Source organism: Trachinotus anak, unplaced genomic scaffold, assembly GCF_046630095.1.
Source record: "Trachinotus anak isolate AG129_WGS33_773 ecotype Australia unplaced genomic scaffold, CSIRO_AGI_Tana_v1 ptg000014l, whole genome shotgun sequence".
NCBI classification, from domain to species: domain Eukaryota; kingdom Metazoa; phylum Chordata; class Actinopteri; order Carangiformes; family Carangidae; genus Trachinotus; species Trachinotus anak.
Window position 1 is genome coordinate 11,897,572 of NW_027273865.1, and position 22,436 is coordinate 11,920,007.

Sequence of the window (22,436 nt, forward strand, 5' to 3'; positions counted from 1 at the left end):
ATGAGAGAACTGAGATTTGTAAATGAATTTTACTTAAATTACCCTTTTTAACTTTAATAAAAACTAAGACAGGCTTTGAATAACTGTTTTGAACAGTTTCAGTTGACCTTTGTTTTTTTTTCTGGCTTTCTCTGCCTTTATCTATAGGTACACTGAGAGAGACAGGAATGTTAGGAAGAAAGAGAGGATGACGTGCAGCAAAGCACCACAGGTCGGATTCAAACCCGAGCCGCTGCGGTTAGGACTAAGCCTTAACGGTACGTGCTTTACCAGGTGAGCCACTGCGGTGCCCCCACTGCTGTGTTTTTGAGGAAATTAGATGTCATGCCTTTGCTCTCATCATCACACAAGACTTAGGTTATCTTACACCAAAATGTCCTGAATGAAGCATTAGGTTCCATGTTGGAGCGTCGCTGGGTAAGATCTGTTCTCAAATTTTTATCAACTGCATAATTTTACACTGTGAATGTACCTAACGCCCAAACATTTGTGGGACTATTGTTTAACAATTTACTCAAAACCGTGTTATTAGTAAAAATCAGACACTGATAGACTTTGCCAACACGCAGCAAACAATTAGGTAAAACCCATTTACTTGTTTTCAGTCTCTTCACTCCTCCCGTCCCTTCCTCACCTCCTCAGCTCACGTTTCATGTGAGGGAGACAAGAGGGAATGCACCATTATTTTATCACTGACATTGCTTTTTAAGTTTGATGTAGTGCTAAAACAAATGCAGAGGTTGTAAGTTATTTACTGCAATGTAGACTGAAAGATTGAACATCCAGATTATGATCAAAGCAGCGACTGACACTTTGGTTAATTATAACATTTAAATTGCAGCACAGATAAGCTGGAGAAAAAAAAATGTTCAGCGACTACAGCCTTTTTTTTTTTTTTAAGCACATGGAAAACCCAAAACAAATCTTTCCAATAAGTTACTTTGAACTGAGCAACTGTTACACTGATTTCTTTAGTGTGTCTGCGGTTCAGTATCAGGTGTAGGCGATGACTGGCACAGCTGTTCATTAGCAAAATGGTCATATTACAAAAAAGTTAGAAGTGTGTTCCTATATACAGTACACAATGTGAAGAAGAAAATATATCATGTGGGAGTTTGTTTGTTTAAATCATTAAGGCCTAAGGTGCCCTCTGAACAGGCTCACTAAACCCTAAGCGACAACCTCCTGAAACCTGAGGGTTTTCTAAAAAACCTGATGTTCAGTAAAACCTTTATTTCTCAGCCTCTCAAGCAGATAGAAATATAAAATAAAAACCATTTCAGAGCTTAAACCTTTGGCTTTTATTGTAAGTCACTGCCTTTGGAAACCGGACATGGCTGCATAAACAAGCACATTAATCAAGATTTTCAGTTCAGTTGAGTTTCTTTAATGTTAATCATGTCTTTAAAAAATGCTGATGAAACGTTAAGGCAATGAATTACAATAATGAGAGCCAAATGTATACAGTCACTAAACTCGAGGCTTCAGAATGGCAGTTCACAAACCAGTAGGTGATGTCATGGTGGGTTGCCAGCTTGGATCTCCACACACATGCAGATCTGCCACAGCAGAAATGTAGCAAACCTCATTTGTAAAAACACAATTGCAAGATCTGCACGAGTTGTAACTGATGATTTGTTTCCGGGTCTTGAAGCAGAACTCCTTAGACTTCAGCCATTGATATCTATGTACACATTTACAAATCTCACTACACTTGCAAATCTGTTGTCTTTTTTTTTTTTTTTTTAACAAATTTACATTTACAAATCTGATCACACATTGAGATACAGTAACACAACTCCACTCACATTTGTGAATAGTTTTGCTACAATAATGGCTCCATACAAATGAGCATCAGACTGGTTGAATATTCTCAACCATTTATCAACTAATGGCCTCATACTTTAACAGTAATTACATCAAGTTATACCAAGCACCTTTGAACAAAATAGTCAGAACTCATCGACTTCAACAATATTATACTCACTATTTTGGTTACATTCCACCTACCATAACAGGCAAAAAACTCACATAGTATGCTCTCTCAGTAGACACCAGTGTCATGAAATCATATTGACATTGTTACAGTAGATTAAATAAACAACCCTTCAGTGAACACAAGTAAATGTGGGTCTAAGAAAGCAAGAAATTTGAAAGAGAACTATTTGTAATACCTGAATTGTGGTTTTGCTGGGTTTTTACTTTGAACTAGTGCGGTTAGCCTGAGAAAAGTAACTGAAAGTGATCATTACATGACCAGATACGATGAAATAGAAATTAAATTGTAAAAAATAAGTCATATTTAGTTTGCTCATACATTATACCAATGCAGCCAAAAGAATATATTTTGCAAGACCAGAAAATTCTATGCAAACTCAACTCAAACCGTTCATTATGGTTTACAATGTCCTTAAATTAACACAAATCTCTTGAAATAATTGGCAATTTAATGCTACTGGAGACGATTTTGAAGATCTCCGTCTAAGGGTGTAAATAAAAATATAATTGTCTTTAGTGAGCCACAGCGCAGCATATGAAAAGAAATAGAAAGAAATGAATAACAATGCACTCACTTTTAGAAACAAACGGAAGGGAGTTTGTGCAAATGACGCACAAACCACCTGCAAGACATTTTCGTCCTTCGCAACCTTTCAGGTCTTCATGGAGAAAGCGTTTTCCACTTCAAGGCATTCTTTCTCTCCATCCATAACCACCAGTCTTATATTTCCCCCGTCAGAGATGCTGCTGCTGGCTACACCAGCGAGCCAGCTTGGCTTTGAGCAGGCACCATGACAGCAACAGCTCCCATGCGCGTCAGAGTGGAGGAGCTGATTTGTGGGGACACAGTGAGTGGCGGTGGCACCTGAGGCTGCGCCCCCTCAGTCCTTTTGGGGATGACAACTACAGGGCTCCTGAGGACCTGCGGAGGGGCCCCGTTTGCATTGGGAGGCCGCTTGTGTTTACGTGAAGGAGTGCCTCCGATGTTGTAACCAGGAAGTCCCTGTAAGGTGTTGGCTTCTCCAGGACGCAGCTGGTAGGCGTTAATCACTGAGCCTGTTTCTGAAGCTGAGGTGGGAGAGTACGGGTAGAGGAAGTTGGGCTGATGTGGGTCTCGCGGTCGAGGACTGGTGGCTATGGAGGACAGCGTACCATTCTTGGACACGATGTCGGAGCCGGTGTTACTCTTTGCCCACGACACTCGCTTTGGTGCCTGAGCATCCTCCCTGTGGCAGAGAAAGAAGAGATTGAGAGGGCAGAAGAGAAAGCAAAAACTCATCATTTATTCAACTGACTAAAATGAAAAATGACCGAAAAAGCAGCTCAGTGAAGTGTTGCTTCCTTCCATAAAGTGAAAATATACACATTCAGCTTCAGAGGCCTGCACTCAAATTGAGTTTAATAATGAAGCACTTGTAAGATTACAGATTTTTTAAATGCCTCATACAAAATATTCAGATAATTTAAACAAGTAGTGATACAACAATGTAGAAACACTTACAAACAAAAGTCATACATGTTGAAGTCTTCTGAGGAGCAAAATGTACTTCATCAAAAGAAAAAGTTCTAATTAGAAAGACTGTCCCCTTCCAGAGTGTAATAATTTTATACATCTATAGTATGGATATATTATTATCACTGAAGCACCATATAATCCTCATTTTAGAGTTTTAGCTGGATGGAGTCTTGGTGGAGCAAGTTGTACAAGCTTTGTAAATTGTGGTTTCATTTAATCTATAATGATACATTATCTTTCACTAGATTATCATATGTTTTTCTACGCAAAATCAGAATCTCTAAAGTTACAGAAAATTATAGCTGTCAGATGAAAACAGATGTGTAAAAATTACGGTATTTCCTTCTGAAACGTGATGTAATACAATAATGAGGTACATTTGAATTCAGAGATGAGCATTGGGTGCACTGCATTTTTCTAAATTTCATTATTAAATGTAGAGGCTGAGGCTCATAAAAGTACCTTAAGCTGCACTGAAATCAAATACTGTAGTAAATGTAGTTTGTTTCTTTTCACCACTGCAAATAAATAACTTGTAATAACTGTCTTGGTCTGAATGCAGGTTATAACTACAAAGGCTGGTTAAAAACACACACACACACACACACACACACACACACACACACACACACACACAGGCCACTAATGCAATCCAGTACAACTGTTCTGCCATAAATGTTTATGATCTTTCTTTCTTCAGTGTTCTGTTTGTGTGACACTGTCACAGAGGTATTAATTCAGTTATGTTTTTGCATTAAGCTTGTAGTTAGTGGTGGTGTTATAATGGCTTGCATTATATTCAGAGGTGTTTCTAATATTCTTCTCCCCTCATGTAGGAAGAATTTTACAAGCAGAACCACACCACCTGACCCACCACCAAACTGAACATTATAAACTTTGTAGCGGTTGAATTTATGGCTGAGCTGTTGTATTGAATTTCATTAAATTGTACAGGTATATCTAATGACGTGGTCACTGAGTGTACAGTGAAACTCTCACTTGATCTCATTGGCTATCTCCTCCTCAGTGTCCCGTCTCCTTCTCAGAATGAATATGAGGAACAGCACCATGGCCATAAGTCCCACTACTGAGCCCAGTGTAGCTGCTGCAATCATGCCTGCATTGGAAGCTGGGAAACAGATCACAGTCAGTATTTACACGCAATGAGAATTACAGCTGAGTTATTTAAAAACACACTGTTGAATACACTTGTGTGTGGTGGAGTAAAAATAGAGGTTTTCATGTGTACGCACAGGTGATAACCTCCAGGTTAATGGAACAGCTGTCGGAGCCGGCGGTGTTGCTGGCTCGGCAGACGTACTTCCCTGACATGCTTTTAGTGAGGTTGCTCAGCCTGAGGGTGCCGTGTCTCTCATCTGCAAGACAACCACACAGATACACACTCTTCACAATCATATATTTATGTGATCTGTGCAAATGGGCCTCGTAGAACTAGCCATGGACACTTATTACAGAACTACATAGGTTGAATTTTAAGTACTAAACCACAACACTACACATTAGGGAACTATTAACTAACACAAATTCACCGTAAGTAAGATAATACTGCAATAGACTGTATGGACATTTGGATTCTTTTGATTTGTTTTGTTTTACATAAAAATATCTTTCAGGTCCTTATTTGACACCAAAGCTTGAAGAAAAAGCTCCAATGTAAGCTTTTCCTTCAATATTTCTGCTGCAGTGATTTTACAGTTGAATTTGCATTATTTTCTGTATATTGGTGTGACTGTTAAAAAAACCTATGCATTTTGTAAAAAATAGTGACACAGAATGAAAAAAAAAAAAAAAACAGCAAATAACTACAGTAATTCCTGATCATTTAGTTTGTAATTTTAGACGGATGATTTCCTTTTTATTTACAAAGATAGCACAACATATTTTGTATCATAATACCATTGTTGTGTGCAACGAATCATAGCAGAGTTGCATCATTAGTAAATGATTCTCACTCTCAATCCAGAATTTAATCCACCATTAGCCCATTTCCAGTGCCTACTGTATATAGCCTGGCACTGGTGCAATGCCACAGCAGACAGCTCTGCTGATGTCTCTGCTGCTGGTCAGCAATTTTTGTTTTAATATTTTCATGACACAGCAGCAAGTGTGTGTGCACCCGTCTCAGTGCTTTCACAACTGGATAATTCCATTCAACACAATCTGTTCTTGGCACATCTGGCTTTAAAATGCTGTGTTGTTGCAACACAGGCTGAAGAAAAATAAACAAGCTTTATGTGGGACTTATCACAACAAATCCTCTCAAATCCAATCTTAGACGTCACATCGCAGCATGTCTTCATCTGATGTATTTTTGCTTTCGTGGCGACGTAAGGAAATGAGAGTGGGTGCGCGTCCGTTCAACCTCATGAAGTGTTCAGATGGGTGGTTGTGTTGCACTCTGCACCGCGTCAATCCCCACAGAGAGAAAAGTAATGCAACTCAAGGACTCATCCAAATCATCCCTGATGAAAAGCCAAGGTTCACATTGCGCCAGCGACATATTAATGCAAGAGACCAGAAAATCCTTAACAATCATTGTGTCACAGCTGTCTTCATCCCAAAGTTTGGGAGAGTGAAGGGTGGATAGAGATTTGTTTTGTCTGCACCATCTGCTACTGCACCATCAGCAGCGAGGTTAATGTAGGTAGGTGCACACAGTCGACAATAAAACTACAGTAAAACAGTAACTTTCTTTTAATTACTAAACTAAAACAAGTGTAACTGAGTGAAAAAGTCAGAAAACTGTCTGTTTTGAGCTGCTGTTGACATGAATTACGTGTCCATATGAATACACATGAACACACAGAAAGTCAGAATAGCTGGTATTTATTAGCAGGTGGAATATTTTATTTTTTTAACCTTTTGACCAGACATTAAAATCATGCCTCACATATCAAAACAAACACAGCTGCCAAAAAAACCCACTGCAGATGAGTGCAAAAAGCACCTATCCCTCTCTGATTATTTAATCCCTGCTCTTGAAAGCCAGCTGTGAATAACCAAACCCAATTGTGACAGATTAGCAGAGCATCAGCTGACTCAAGCCTGCACAGTGATCAGATGCCAGCGACGGCAGAGCTGGAGGGGATCTGGCGTTACAGTAGGTGCTGCTTCACATCAAGATGGGAGCATTACTCTTATTACACTGCCATCACTGCAAGGTCAATGAGCAGCATTTGTTACAGCCCTGACACATGACACATGATTAATGCAAATCAGCAGATTTTCTATAGGAGGCTCATGGTATAGTCTGCTACCTCACATGTCAAGAACACACCTTTTAAAATAGAAAGGTTGTACCAATTACTAATTGGTAATATACTCACATTAATTTCCATATTGCTAATAGACAAAGATTAAAAAACTACATCTAAAACTTACATTCACCGTAATGCAACTGGGTATCAAAGAAAAACAACTGAAACAGGACACATCAGTCTATTCATTCACTATTCTGTTTAGGTATTCATTCATTTCCTCCATTTACATGCTGTTGATTGTAAACTAATGTTTATACCAAAATAGATGCCTCCAAATTACTTGTTTTGTCCGGAACATAAAGAGACTCAAATTCTAATTAAAAAACAACTAATCATTTCAGCCCTTATAATAAATAAATAGTGATGATTTCTTCTGGTTCAAAAAGACTAGCGAGCCTTGAAGACCTAGAACATACAGGCTTACTGTGAGTCTAAATATAGCACACAATGCAAAAGATGAATGAATGCAATAGGATGACAGCTAAATCTAACACAACACACTTATTATAAAGATTTAAAGGACAAATACAACCCATTGAAGAACAAATATTAATACATGCAGGTCTGAAAATCCTACGAATTTTTAATTTAATATTTTACGATTTATTCAGTAAAATATTACAAAATAAAACAGCTGTTCATTTCTCCATATCATTACAGTAAAGATAAAATACCAGCTGCTATTCCTCAAAAGTTTAACATGCTAATTTTGTTTTGATGACTTAGTCTATGAATGCGCAAGGGGATTGTGAATCTTAAAGGTTGAATGGGATTATTATCTGCCTTAACACCTCTGTTTAAGATTTTTCCCCCTTTTTTAAACAGTGGATCGTAATCATTTCTGAACTATAATCCTATAAGCATACATATAAATTGGGTTGATTTTTTTTTTGCCTTTAAAGCTTTTCTACAGCTTGTCTGTGATTTGAGAAGTGACTCCAGAAACCGTGACTCCTCAGGAGGTCACAGTCTGCAGGAGAGGGTAGGATGGAGTTGGGGAAATAAGTGGGAAATGTATGAGTGAAAACCCTTACCCATGAACCCAAGCACAAGCATGGGCTGGGGGCAGGATCTCCATTCTGTTTTTGTGTTTTTGGCAGAAAGAGAGATGGCAGAGAAACAGTGAGCATGAATGAGAGATGAGAGGGAAAGAGTTGTACAGACGGATGGGAAGAGGGTGGAAGAGTGAGCTGCACCGCCCTCTCAGTCCCAAATCCAACTTATGCCTCTTAGAGGGGTTGATAAAGTAATGACATGGGGCTTGTTAGATTAGGCACCAAGGTCAACAGGAAATGAGGAGTGCTGAGAGAGGATCATCAGGGAGAAACAAACAGAGAGAGAGAGAGAGAGAGACAGATTGCTGACAGAGATAAGCACTGATGGCAGAGTAAAGTTCAAGTGTCAAAGAGAAAGCAAACATCAGCGCAGATAAAAACATGAGCACAGGGTTTGAACTTGAGTGTCGATGGCATGTAAGAGAGTACAGACACACATACAAACCATGGGTCAATGCACAATCAGATGGAGTAGTTTTCATTTTATGAGTCTGAGGACTTTTCTGCTCTAAAGAGATGAGGGCCAGAGATCAAAGCAGTTAAGTCAATACTCAATCAATCAGCCAAAGTCCTGTTGTTCAGAGACAGATGGTGTTTCCTCTGCAGCATCATCTGGAAACAAACATCTATAAAATAATGCAACAATAGAAGCATAGGCACAGCTCTTCTTTATTGCATGGGCAGCACTGTGTCCCTCAATCTGTAAAGAGGATTTTATGCTACATGTTATGGCTTGATAGAGGATCTTCTTCTGAGGTGCATTTGGAACATCTATTAGCCAAGTAAAGCCCGTAGGCTGCATCTGGGACTTATGATCCCATACGTGACCTGAGGACATGAGCTCAGCTCCATCTGGATGGAAGGTGTCAGGATCAGCAGCACGGGGCATGACATTAACACCTACACATAAAGGCTTTAAAGATCATTTCTGTCCTAATATTGCTTCTGTTTGATATGTGTCAGTCTTTTACTGGACAGTTAGGCTCGCTGACAACAACCTTTCTTTATTTTGAATATGTTAAAGTAATATCATGTGATGGCTGCGGGCTGTTTCCCTCATCTCCAGTGAAAATTACATCCTTGGTTTTTGTGTACAGTATGATACCCCTTTCTGGGCATTGAATGCAATGTCTCCTCTAACCAGTAAAATATATAGCATTGCTTTTTCTCCACAGAACATACTGTCAGACATTTTTTGTAGGGGTATTTCTTTGATAAAAAAAATGCAAAACAATGTGTTAAATGAGATTTTTTTCAATGCTGATGACAACAGAAATCTTAAAGCCCGGGCAATTACATCTAAATCAAAATCATCTTTAGTTACAGGAAGTTAGAAAATCATGTTTTTTAAATTTGGATGAACAGACCATTTAAGTAAGTAAGAGTTACACCCTCGTCACGTGAAAACACTCACTCTGCATTGGTGAGAAGAAGACCTCAGACATGGGTGCAGCCTTGGTCCATTTGTACTGAGGGACTGGTTTTCCATGACTGGACTTGCAGCTCAGAGTCACGTTGCCCTTCATCACAGGGTTTCCTGTCATGGTGCATACTGGGGGAGAGGGAGGGACTGGGGGGAGATACAGACAGACTGAGTATTATTAAGTTAAAACACATGTGAGATAAGAATACAGGATCAATGACCCCTTATTGAACTTGTACAGTAGTTTTAATCCACTGCCCGCAACATGGAGATTTCTCAGGGCAGTAGCCATGTTGCAAAAAAGTTCCATCTGCTGCTGGAAGATGACATAATGACCTCAGAGTCCAGCAAATCCCTAAACAGCAGATGAGTTTTATTTGTACAGTGCTTACTCACAGAAATATATGATTTTTAACCGTCTGGTCCAATCCAAAATCCTTCTAAATATGTTCAGCATTTACTCTGTCTAGATTTTCCAAATCCAAGGAAACGTGTGAGCTGCATTGCAGACTGTTCTGATTAAATCTGACCTTTGAAATTCCTCTGGTCCCTTACCTTTGACATTAAGATGCACCTCTCCGGTCAGGCCAGTCTCTCCAGGGATGATGACATTGCAGATGTAGCGTCCAGAGTCAGACTCCTGGGTGTTGTTGATGTAGATGGAGAGGTTGGCTGAGGGCATGGCCACACTGAAGCCCACTCTTTTGGTGTAGTCATGCTGGCCGTGCCCGACCTCACCTGAGCTAAAGTTTATCACCTGCACAGAGAAAACACATTCATGGAAACTCTTTATGATGCCGTATTGTCATTGCACTGTTAATTAGTAATAATTTGTGTGAATATTTCTACACTGGCAAAGTCCTTGTTATAAAATACAACATATTTTGAAATGAAAGCATCACTTCATTCAAATGAAAAATATTTTTGAACTTTATTTGCTGCAGGCATATTAAGATATGCAGATTAACTATATAAGCGAAATCAACGTCCTTCATAAAGATTATCGTGACACATACAGATGGTGGATGTTGAATTTTAGGCTGATTTTCTGTTTGAGCTAAGCTCACAGCCATCAGACACTGAAACTGTTTAGATTATATTAATCATGCAAAGACCCTACACACACACACACACACACACACATACACACAGTGTGTGTGCAGATATGCACAGTTTCGCCCAGTGGTTCGTGCTACATATAGAAGGTGCAGTAAAAAGTGGAGATAAAATGTCATTAGTGGCATCCCTTCATTAACACTCATCCATCCTTCCCTCCACTGTAATAATCCTAATCTCTACAGATCATCTTTTTCACCTTACATATCTCTAGAGGGGTTTCTCAGGATATGACACTGTCATGAAATACAAAAACCCTCTTCCTCTTGCATAATATTCAGAGGTGAGATAGGCCTACAGCACTACATAAAAACACTTTCCTGAAACAAATTTCCATTTGTTTTTGTTTTTTTTTTCTCTCCAACTATTTAATGATCATCGATCATAATTAGTGATTTATCTGTTTACTTTCTTCATGAATCCATCAATAAAATGGCAGAAAATGTTGAAAAATGTTGATCACTGTTTCCCACGTTGATGTGTTTGCTGGAAAAACAACTTAAAATACGTAAGTAATTGTCAAAATAGTTTCCTATTCATTGTTTCAGGTCTAATATTTTGGTTTGTACATGTAACACTTGCATTACAATGGCATGTGGATCAGCAAACACATCGTTCTTTATTTTAATCCATTTAAAGAGGCTGTGATTCCTCTACTCCACTAGAGGTCAGAGCAGGGTTATCTATACAACAGATTTATGTTTTCATCCCCTCACCTGTGTGGACTTATTCCCCATGAAGTTCCAAACGACAGAGTTTCTGGAAATGTCTGAGCTGGGGCTGTACCACGCGTGTAACACCACCATCTGGCCTTTCACCACCTCCATCTCTCCTCTGGGGATCTCCACCTTCTGGGTGTCACCTTTAACAGCAAAACAGACCAGTAAGGAAACAGTTAATTACATCTGTAGTGTTATAACTTTGGGTAAGCCAGTTGAATTTTAGTATCTTTTATCCCATCTTATGTTTTATCAATAAACATGGTTATTTGTGGTATATGATTTTTTTTTTTTTGTGTTTATTTTACTTAATTTCACTTTAGATTTTTTGTCTTTGCATGTCCAGATCCTATGTTGGATTGAATCTATGTACTTTGCACACCTATTTCTATTTCTATTTCTAATTATTGATTACCTAACCCATAGATTAATCAGTTACATTGATGTAGACCAGAGAAAAGTTTCTCACATTGGAGAAGCTGACATAAGGGGCATAGGTTTTTTCTGTTATTTTTGCTTGAAGATTAACTTAAATTATTATTTGATTGCTTCAGCTCTAATTTTTTTTAAGTGTGTTTTTAACTTCTTGACAGTTTTTTATTTGTATTTTCTAAATGACAGACTCTAGTTAAATCATAGGAAATATAGCAAAATCTGATCATAACGAGTCTTTTAAAACTACTGTATGACTGTGAAAAACAATAACTCAGGAATCATTTCCAACAGAGTCATCAAGTTGAATTTCATAAATGTGACATTGGCTGATCCGCTCTGTTAATTCCTTGATAATCACCAAGGACTATTCAATCTCAACCATGCTTAGACTTCCCCTTGACATCTTGACACATGCCTGCTCTCGTCTTGGCTTCTTTAGGTCCAGCCAAGGAAGCTGAGGTTAACTGAAACATCCATATGTATCACATGGTATTGGAGCAGGAGAAAACCTAAAGATTACAAGCAGACTGTGCTGTATTTCAGCTACAAACCATGTATCTCCAAAATGCCCAGTTTTAAATGGTTTATTTAGTTGCAGTTGTTCATAATGGAACATGTCACCCTTCTATTTATGTGAAAAATTAACAAGCAGCACTGTATCTATTAAGTCTTTAATGACGACTTTATCTCACCATTAAGTTTTCCTGTATTCCTTTCCCATGACACTAGACTGGTCTGCCTGTAAAACAGGTGAATCTATGAGAGCAAAGCCCAACACATAAAACAAACTAATCTAATTTTCTAGGTGCATCTAAGAAAAAAAAACTAATCTTAAGAAAAGCCAAAAATCTCAAAGCTTTTTAGTTCAAAGCAAATACGCTACGAGGATTATCTCAAGAACATCATTTCAATCACTCGGGTCAAGGACGACTTCTCTTCTATAACATGAAGATAGAGTCATGCTTACAAATGTTCAGAAAATATAAAGCAACTGTGCCACCCTGGTGACCGCGTTACCTGTCGTCGCTCTACTGTTGATTTACTAATAAAAGTCATTACAGCTCAAAAATGTGTATAAAACAAGAAAATACAAGGCTGTCAAGGAAAGCTTAAAAGAAAACAAGCAACAGAAAGTTGTTTAAGAGAGGATCGCTGATCATGATGATGATGTGAAGTAAGCATGGTCATAGGAACCAATGACAAAGAAAGAGATGATTAAAAAAGAAGAGGAGGAGGATGTCCAACTCACATGGTGCCCAGTCACCTGAACCGGACAGCTGAAGCTGGATCAACTGATCCCAGCAGTCGGTGTCTGTCTGTGTCTCCAGTTTGAAGATTTGTTTAAAAATAATAAAAAAATCAAAGTAAAAAAGTATTCTTGTGACTAAATCCTTTAACTGCAGAAAACACTGAAACTGTGCAAAACGTCCCTCATATACTCAAATGGATAAAAAGGGTGGATAGTTAGATAGAGAGCGAGAGAGAGAGAGAGAGAGCGAGAGAGAGAGCAAGAGAGAGAGAGAGCGAGAGAGAGAGAGAGTGATGATCCATAGACAGGCAGCTGAGATCTCCACATCTGTTCAGCCAGGCACGCCTTCCTTCTTTTCGTGTAGAGGCAGGAGAATTAGGCAATTGGTGGTAGTGGTGGTGGTGGTGGTGGTGTTGGTGGGGGTTGGGGTTGGGGTGGGGGTGGGCAGCAGGGTGCACAGATGAAGAGGAGGAAAATGTATATGTATGTGTGTGAGTGTGAGTGTGAGAGAGAGAGAGAGAGAGAGAGAGAGAGAGAGAGAGAAAGAGAGAAAGAGATTGTGTGTGAAAGAGGCAGAAAGCACAAGAAGAAAAGACAGAACTTGTTTTTGACTTGTGGTTTTGCTGCAGTGACTCTGTGCTTTCTTATTCCTCCCGGGACAATGTGACCCCGCTCCTGTAATTTCTGAATCTCTGAATCTGGTAAGTCCTGTTGACTAATCCCTAAACAATCCCAGGCTCAATCCTCTCACCTCACGTGAGCAAAAGAGCTCAGCTGGACATGGATATGATGTAACACATGGTCACTTCTCCCACCAAAGCTGCTGTCACTGCCATCATCATCATCATCATCATCATCATCATCGCTGCAACAGTATTCATATTCTCTAAATTACGATTAGCAGATCGCTTTGCTTTACATTTAATCATCCATGTCCTGCGACCTCCCTGAGCCTGTTTGTGGATTCCACATGTTGTGAGTTTGAAATGAGGCACCCAACATGTTTTAATCATGATGCTTTGACAGAATTATAGATACTGAACGATACACTTAAGAGTTTTATTTTAAGTACAGTCAAATGAGTCTTCCCTCCAACAAAATCCAGACCCAGAAAGGATGTGATGTTAGGAGGCAGTAAAAGAGTAAACATTATCCACTGTGGCTAATAAATAAACTCTTTCTGTGGAGTGATCAGAAACTGGGAACAGTGTATTATTTTTTGCTGGAATAATGACTTCTCCTTTTCCAAACACAGCCCATCACTGTTTAAACTGGCCAAATGCACAAATTCACAGGCCAAATTTGAACAAAGATGGACTCCGACCTCTAAGGAGATCCCACTGAAGCAGAACACATTCTTGAATTGGTCAGTTGCTAACATCCTTACAATGGCAATGCTAACTTACTTATTTTCAATGGGTGTGATGTTTTCTATGTTAAATATATTAGTTTAGCATGTTAGCATGCTAAACAAATAAGCAGTGAACACACAGAGGCCTGAGGCTGGTTGTATTGTTATTAGGTTTGCAGTTATTTAGTCATTAAGCAAAATATTGGACAGACTGTGTGGGAACCATGAATGTCTGTACAAAATTTCATGGCAGTGTGTGCTGATGAAAAGTTGTGGACTGACTGACAGACTGAGATTACTATCCATAGAGCCATGCTGCCGGCACAGCTACAAAACCTACTGATGGGACATCTACCCACAGCACAGTCCATGATCGTGCTTCTATCATTGACACATGAGAAGATGTCAAAACTCTAATGTATACTGTGAGACATAAATACAAAAAGCTTCCTCCATCTAATCATAAAGCAAGTCTTCATGCTATCCATCCCTTGCCCATGTCACTGGTGTCAAGCAGTAAAGCCATATATTGGACATGCATGCATGAGATTAACATCTTTATCATCGTCATCACCCCTGCAGCTGTCGTCATATCAGCCTGTTTTTGATTCATAATATACAGAAGCACAGAATACAGAGGAATTGTCTTTTTTTCATAGATTTGAAACATAGTTTTTCCCTCAGAAATCCTGTTAGCGCTTCGATTTCATCTCCACCAGCTTTTGTCTTTGCTGTCGTGGCGTCCAATTAACCGATGTGTATGTGCCATAACAATTACACAACAATGTTGGAAAAAGGTCTTGCATGAGATGCGATTGCGACTACATGGACAATGAATGCCTGGAATCTCTTGCCTTGTATAATGCTATAAAGTACTATGCACTGCGAGTTGCATCTTGATTAATATACATTGTGTACCAGGGACCACACAATCAGAAAGGATCAGGTTTTCTGTAGGTTGATGAGACTATGCTTCTTCTTGATGTGAATGAGTACCAGCTGTAGGGAGCATGCAGACAGTAAATCTGAATGATACACAGATATTCCATGATGAAGTAGGATAATGCCCTCTGGTCTCCTCACTCCAGACTATTCTTGCGCTTCTTTGAGCAGGTTTATCCTCAGAACTGTGTCATTCAATTGTTTATTAAATGAAGGAAAATCTTCACTAATCCGTGGCCGTCTCCATCTGGGATGTGTGTTTGTGTGGCTGCAGACACAGACAGATACAGATAGTTGAAGATGTGGGTATGGAGTCAAATCCATGACAAGAGGGAAATATCTGGAAAAGCTGCCAATAAAGAGGATGCAGATATGATACTATGCAGTCTCACTAAACTCTGTCCTAATTATATTTTGCCATAGGCTATTGCTCAGCCTAGCTACGCTTTATATCAGCTAATTGGATTCTTCTCTTTAGAATAAATAATGTTTTTTGTTTTCCTGCAGGGCATCCTGGCTATGAGATACTGGCAGAGCCCCAGCTACAACAGCAATTAAAACGGCAGGGACGCTGGACTCACAAACCTGCACAGAATAATCAAAGAAAAGTCAACCCTGTCATGCAAGTCTGCAGTGAGGCACAATTAAGAGATCAAATGCACATCTGCTGTAGTATCTTGACTCGTCCATAGGGGGCAGCACATTCATATAAAAAACCAGATCATCTGATTATGAGATAAAGCCACAGTGGAAATCATGGTATCACCAGAACAGATAAATCTCTAAATATTAAACTCATCAAACAAAAAGACTGAAGCTGAAGCAACACTGTTTGTGCAGATGAGATTTTGAAAACCTGGATGAGCAGGTGAGTCTAAAAATAAACAAATAGGTGTCTCATTTCTTACTGAAATACATGTAATTTGCATGTTTAACGCGGCACCCCAACCTATTTCTGCTGTGTGTTGCTGTGATCAAGTGAAGGATAAAAAGTCAGTCCCTCTCTCAAAGCCCTGGGGGAGCTGTGTAGGCCTTTGTGAAGATAAACTGATCCTCTTTAACCAGCACCACTCTATCTCCCAGAGTAATCTCTGCTTCCACCCGTGTCTTTTTCTCATGTGACTCCCTCTCTCGAAAGCTTTAACTGATGCTCTCTATTTACACCCCCCCGCCACGCCCCCTTTTCCCATCGATACAACAGGGGTGGGCCTGCTGCCTGAAAAATGAACTGATCATCTGAAGCAAGTGAAATCAGCAACAAAGGTTAATTGTCTTAACAAGAGGCAGTGAGAGTGATTTTAAATGAAACACTTTCTGTTTGCAACTTTGAAATCACAGAAAATGCCTCATATTTATAAACCGTCTTTATACCTTAACATTTACTTCAAACCATATGTAACTTTCAGTCACTTGTCTTCAGTCACAATCACTAGAAACATGTCACATTCTATGACCTTTAGTTTTTTACTAACAGGTAAATCTTCATTACATTACTGAAAGGCAGAGGCAACTTGTCACCAAATTAGAGTTGTGAGTGATGCTTGTTTTCCTTATGAATGCAGATGAATCTGTTGATTTTTTTTAATGAATATACAGGTACTTTATTCTGTAAAATTAAAAATTTAATAATAGTGAAAATAACAGTTTTCCAGAGACAAAGATGACTTAATCAAATACCTTTTTTTCTGACCAAATCTTTTGTAAATAGTCAAAAGTAATTTGCAACAATATAAAACAGAGAAAAGCAACAATTATTCAAATTCAAAAACGTTATTGTTCATGTTTTTTGCCACAGTTTTTTGCTGATGGACTCATCACCACTGAACCATATTATTGGGTTTTATTATTTTCTTTGAGAGGCTGATCTACATGCTGATGCCCACAATGACAACATTAACATGATGGTGTTAATGCATTCATGTCATATTGGAATCACTGTTATAACCAGTTTCCTATAATTGAAGAAGGAGATAATTTTTTTGCTTAGACAAACACTGTGGATGAAAGTGGGCTTGTCTGAGCTGGGATCTGTGTCAAAGCAGTGCTAACAAAGTCTTCAAATGACCCCATAAACGCCTAGCCATGCAAGAACAGACAATATAATAATAAATTATTTAAGCATCAGGAGCCATATTATAGAAACTTGCAGATCCTATCTTAACTTAGGATAGGAAGTTTCTTTAATACGCCCCAGATTTCTTTTCCTCATTATAATCTTTCATTAGTCTGGATGGTTAAGAAATCTGGATGACCTTGAGTTTAACTTTTAATAGGCGAAATAACAAGTGAAAAACTGACTGCAAACTGATTTCCCAGATTTGTTGATGTCAAACGAGGACAAACATGAACAAAAATTATGACTGAGGCACAGAAAATGAGGTTATTCTCTGACTTTTTGACACGGAGGAATGTAGGACGACAAAATAGCCTTGTTGATGTAAAACTGCACATTGGACTGACCCTACAGGCTTCAAACAGATGGTGCTTCAATAATAAATATTTGGGGAAGGCTCCTTTAAATTGGATTACATTAGTGTAATCTCTGCAGCTATTTTAAACCATTTTGAGTGTGCTATCTCATCGCAGTAGCTTTAATCCCTCTTAACTTTTGATTGTGTTTAAATTGATTCTCCTCGCACACATGGCTCCAAACTCCCACAGCCTCCCTCTGGTTCTCATTGCACTCACTCCTTTCTACTCTCACATGCACAAATGTGCACACATAAAGTAGTGCAGACGAGAAAAAAAAAGTCATACACAACACAACTTAACACACCCCTAGATATTATGAGTTTTTACATTATCAAATTTTCGTTACAGCAGATGTAGCAGGAACATTAAATCATGGCAGAAAAGTGGCAGCTTAAATCAGAAGTGGAAGCACTTACTGTACTACAGTATTACAGTGCTCTAAAATGACACAAGAGCATCCATAAAAGATGCTAGTTCACTTCACACTGTGTCTAAGTAACAGCCACTAATTCACATTTTGCCCATATATCCACTGTAACAGATTTTGCTTGCTGTAATCATTCCTCCTCTTCATACTGGCCATTGAGAGGCCCATTTCTAATGAATTTAAGTGATGGGGACAAAATCCAGAGTGTTCCTTTTGTGCAAAAAATAATAGATTATCTAATCTAATCTTATTATCTAAACTTTTAATAAAAGTGTTCAGTAGTTTTGAGTTAGAAAAATTGAGTCAGTCTCTTAAAATTACATTCGTTTTAGTTCAGAAAGGGATCTCTTAGTGGCCAGTATGAACAGAAGAAATGATAACAGCTTTAAAGCCACACTGATTAATTATTGGCCACTTTGGGGCAGCACAACAAGCTGTAAACATAAAATCTACTCATAACCTCCTGATATTTTTATAGTTTATATGGTGAACACGCTAGCAAACAGCAGTCTATTTAGACATCCAGCAGACGCTGAACAACATTAGTGTTCACCTTAAGCTGTGTTTCTGGTCACATGGTTAATTAAAGTCCAATAATCTCTTTTTATTTTGCTCTCCACAAACTGTTACCTGGCTCTTTCACAGCCACATGCTGCACTCTATTCAGACCACCAGCTCGTCCCTAACTGCCTGTGTGACATTTCCAGCTTCCTTCTGATGACGCTGACACAGAAACAAAGCAGTACAGTTGCAGGGCGTAAAACCAAAACAATGAGATGAAACTCACCAGAAAACTCTGCAACGGTGTTACACTTGTTCTGCAATAGTCAAGACTGGTGTGGACAAAAAGGAACAACGCAAAGAAACAATACAAAACCCACTGGCTCTTCACACATCCCACATCATTCACCAGGCCATTGCCTCTGCCGCCCACACAAAGGTGAAAGGAAGAGGCTTGGGCTTGGGTGAGACAAAAGGCACTGAGTCACATGATATTTTATGAGGGCCAATCAATTTTCATAAAGAAGCTACCTTGTAATTTCTCATAACATAAACTATTTACAACCTTTAATTCAGGAGCATTAAATCATCGGAGGCACGATAACCACAATAACAGCCTGTGATAATGATCTTTTCAGAACCTTCACACCACTGAAAAACAAAGCAGGCACTTCACACGTATTCATTGCATATTTGTGTCTACGCGTCTTGTGTACTTTCCCTGCTGCCCACAAGATCTCACCATAGTTCAATGACATTTTCAACCTTTTTTTTTTTTTTTTTTTTAAACATGATTGCCGTTTGTCCTCTGTCTCTCCTTACAACATTTATTTTACTTGCATGATTATGCCCTTGCAGCCACAGAGGCATGCGTGCTTGTGTGTTTATGCTGAATGCCTTTCATGTCTCCTTATAGCTCTGACATCCAACACATTTAACCACAAAGCATAACACGAGACAGACAAATGGGAAACAGAGAAACGGGTTTCTATAGTCAGCGAGGCAAGCAGGGAGCAGTGGGTTGCAGCTTTGATCACATGCAAATACCACGCACACAGGGGATATAGGTGTTTATGTATGAAAACAAAGACTCCTTTTGTAGACCAACTTTGGTGAAATATGCAAGTTGGTGAAAAGGTTTGTGTTTGCGAGTGGGTATTACTGTAGGAGCTGTATAAATATTTAAAACCCAACAACAGTCTGGGTCAACAGTCCGAACAGTAGTTGATGTCTTCTTGCGGTTGTGGTGTGTTGGCCAATCTGACTCAGAGTAGTGGATGCCAGTGGCCTTTTCATCCCAGCTGTCCATCACAAGTCCCACAGTAACACTTCCCAACCCCCCCTCCAGCCACCTCTTGGGTCCTAGTGGCAGGGAATGAAAGGCAAACTGAGAGCTTAAATGGGTCTGCAATGTTACACCACAACAGTACCCACAACCACCCTGCCACCCCTCACACCGTCTCGGGCCTTTGAAGAAGATATTTATAAACCATTAGTGTGGCAGCGGGGCGAGGGTTGGCTGTTTTATCTCCCAGATCTGTCATGGGCTACCATGCACGAGGCGAGCTGTGCTGACAGAGTGACAGAGTGAGGGCTGTTAGGGCCACTGCTACACAAGTCCAGGGTCGAACGTGGCGGCTGGGGCTTCCTGACTGCCCCGCCACTTCACTGCCTGTGGGACACGGGGAGGTCTTAATGCACTGAGACCGTAATTAAGAAGTTGAGTGATCTGATTTCAGACTTCATTCAACTGAGCTCAGATCAGAGAGGAATTATAGGATGAGGCTAATAATCTGTATACAGCATCAGATACTCAAATGCCTCCCAAGTTCATCACGAAAGAGGTGTAGGGCGAGGATGTGGATGCATCTGGAGAGAGAGACAGTTCTCTTTCTCAAGTGTTTAGAAGTGTCTGCTTTCTGTCTCTTTTTAAAGGGATAGTTTTTGGAAATATTTATTCTCTGTATGTTAATGTAGGGATACAGCCAGCAGGCATATGTGGACGTTTTAAAAGTCTGATAATAACAATATACTGGTAAATAGTAACAGTAAGTTTTAATGTATCATGATTGATTCGGAGCCCTTAGATTTGTTTTTGTTTTTTTTGACCAAGATACATGCGAAGTTGTATCAAACCAAAGTGTTAATACGACAAATCACTATTTCTCAATGGGTTATATGCTGGACTGTTTCTTGGTTGAGCACAATAACTTCCTGGAGTCTCTGCTGGTTGCCTGCCAACATTTTAAACAGTGAGCCTTAAAGGTGCTGGTTGGCCGATTTTGTTAGCCCTGGACTGAGCCAGACTATTTCCCAAAATGTCAAACTTCTGATTTTAGGCTCAGAAGGCCATGCTATTAACAGGAAAAGAGAAGGTCTGACTTCAGCTTTCACCAAGGACTTGATAGTTGAATCTTGATCCATAAGCGTCCATATAAAATCAAAGCACTGTGAGAATCATTTCCACAGCCCACAGAGGAATTCCCAAAGCCCAGGTATAGATTTTATAGTGAAGTGAAATCCAATTTTCAGGTAACTAATCAATATGATTCAGCACAGTTCTTTTCATGGATTGAACCATTTATTTTGTGGAAAAAACACTTTAAACCAAACCTACAAGTGCTATTTTACTGCTTTAGCTTTATGTACTAAGAATGTTTTAAACCTGAAGTTATTGAATTTTGGCCACATGGCAGCATGAACAAGCTGTTAACAACAATGACATTATCATCTTACAAACTTTACAGTGAACTTGAACATCCAGCAGTTAAAGCAGCAGTATCATTAATTTGATGCCCATATGATGAATTATGTCCAATATTCACTCTCTTTTAGCTGTTTCTCAATTCAATACAATCCAAATTCATTTACAAAACACATTTAAAAACAACAGCAGACCAAAGTGCTGTACAAGTCCAAGACAAACATTTTTTTGACCTTGTTTCCGGTCTGCACACACAGCCATTATAGCTGAGATCAGTCCAGGATAACTCTCAAAACAAAAGAAACTAGCGAGCTAGTCTTGTTGTTTAATACAACCTTCCAACAATCACGTCACTGGTCTTGTTTTCTGTGTCGCAGAGCTATTGTGTAACAGCACGATTTTTAAAATGGAAAACTTAAAACAAGTTAAAAGCAATCCCACGATCAGTGAGAGTGGGGATGCCAGATGTGTCGTCCTTTGCTTCTGTGATTGCAGCAGACAAGTTCTTCAAACAACTAAATTCGACATCTGACGATCAAAATCCATCATCTACTCAAAAGATATGTTTTAAACGACCAAGATCTAAAAGTGTATCAAAGAGATACAGGCTTAAGCTGGATAAAAATTGGATAGAAAGTCAAATCAAAACAGAGCCTCTGACAGGGAGACACAGATGCCCGTCAATGGTCTCCACCAACTCCAGAGGGAAACATCTGGCTCTAAGCGTCTGTTGCTTTTTACGTTTAATTGTTAATACAAATATATCCATCAGTGCAGCTTTAATGGTCTTATAAATCTGATATCCCAAGAACCAAAAATGAAATCATGAAGGGATTTAAAAACCTGTTTGAAGACATATTCCGTAACACAGCACTTCTGATGCTAAATTTGAGGACTTTGTGACTAAACATATATTCTAAAATCACACAACCTTTTATTCAGAATAATTTCCAAATTCCCAAAAGATGTTATTCATAAGTGTTTTTAAATTAAAAACAGATTCATTAAGATCTTCTTATAATCAAAGACTTTTTGGAATTTACTGCAATATAGCAGGTCAGATTTAAGCAGTAGTGACGCACATGCTCCCCTCACCTTACATCTCAACCTCCATCTTTACCTTAAGCACAAAAATGAGGTGATTAATAATTAACATCCCCTGCTGCACAGGCCATTACATAGGCTAGATCAATATTTAAAAAAAAAAATCCTAATTATAGCATGCCATTTTAACATGGAAGGCATAA

At 39.0% G+C, this 22,436-nt stretch overlaps 1 protein-coding gene across 1 annotated transcript in view; it reads right to left on the reverse strand.

The window, feature by feature from the left end:
* Window positions 1-1,725: 1,725 nt before the first annotated feature.
* The window catches only part of esamb (endothelial cell adhesion molecule b), a 42,186-nt gene continuing 21,475 nt past the window's right edge, over window positions 1,726-22,436 (reverse strand). The window contains exons 2-7 of the mRNA XM_071495778.1: window positions 11,106-11,251; window positions 9,829-10,030; window positions 9,265-9,420; window positions 4,768-4,890; window positions 4,514-4,643; window positions 1,726-3,224 (exon numbers count right to left, since the gene is read on the reverse strand). Of these exons, the coding sequence (XP_071351879.1) occupies window positions 2,753-3,224; window positions 4,514-4,643; window positions 4,768-4,890; window positions 9,265-9,420; window positions 9,829-10,030; window positions 11,106-11,251 (1,229 nt within the window). The 3' untranslated portion in view covers window positions 1,726-2,752. The remainder of the gene's footprint in view (window positions 3,225-4,513; window positions 4,644-4,767; window positions 4,891-9,264; window positions 9,421-9,828; window positions 10,031-11,105; window positions 11,252-22,436) is intronic.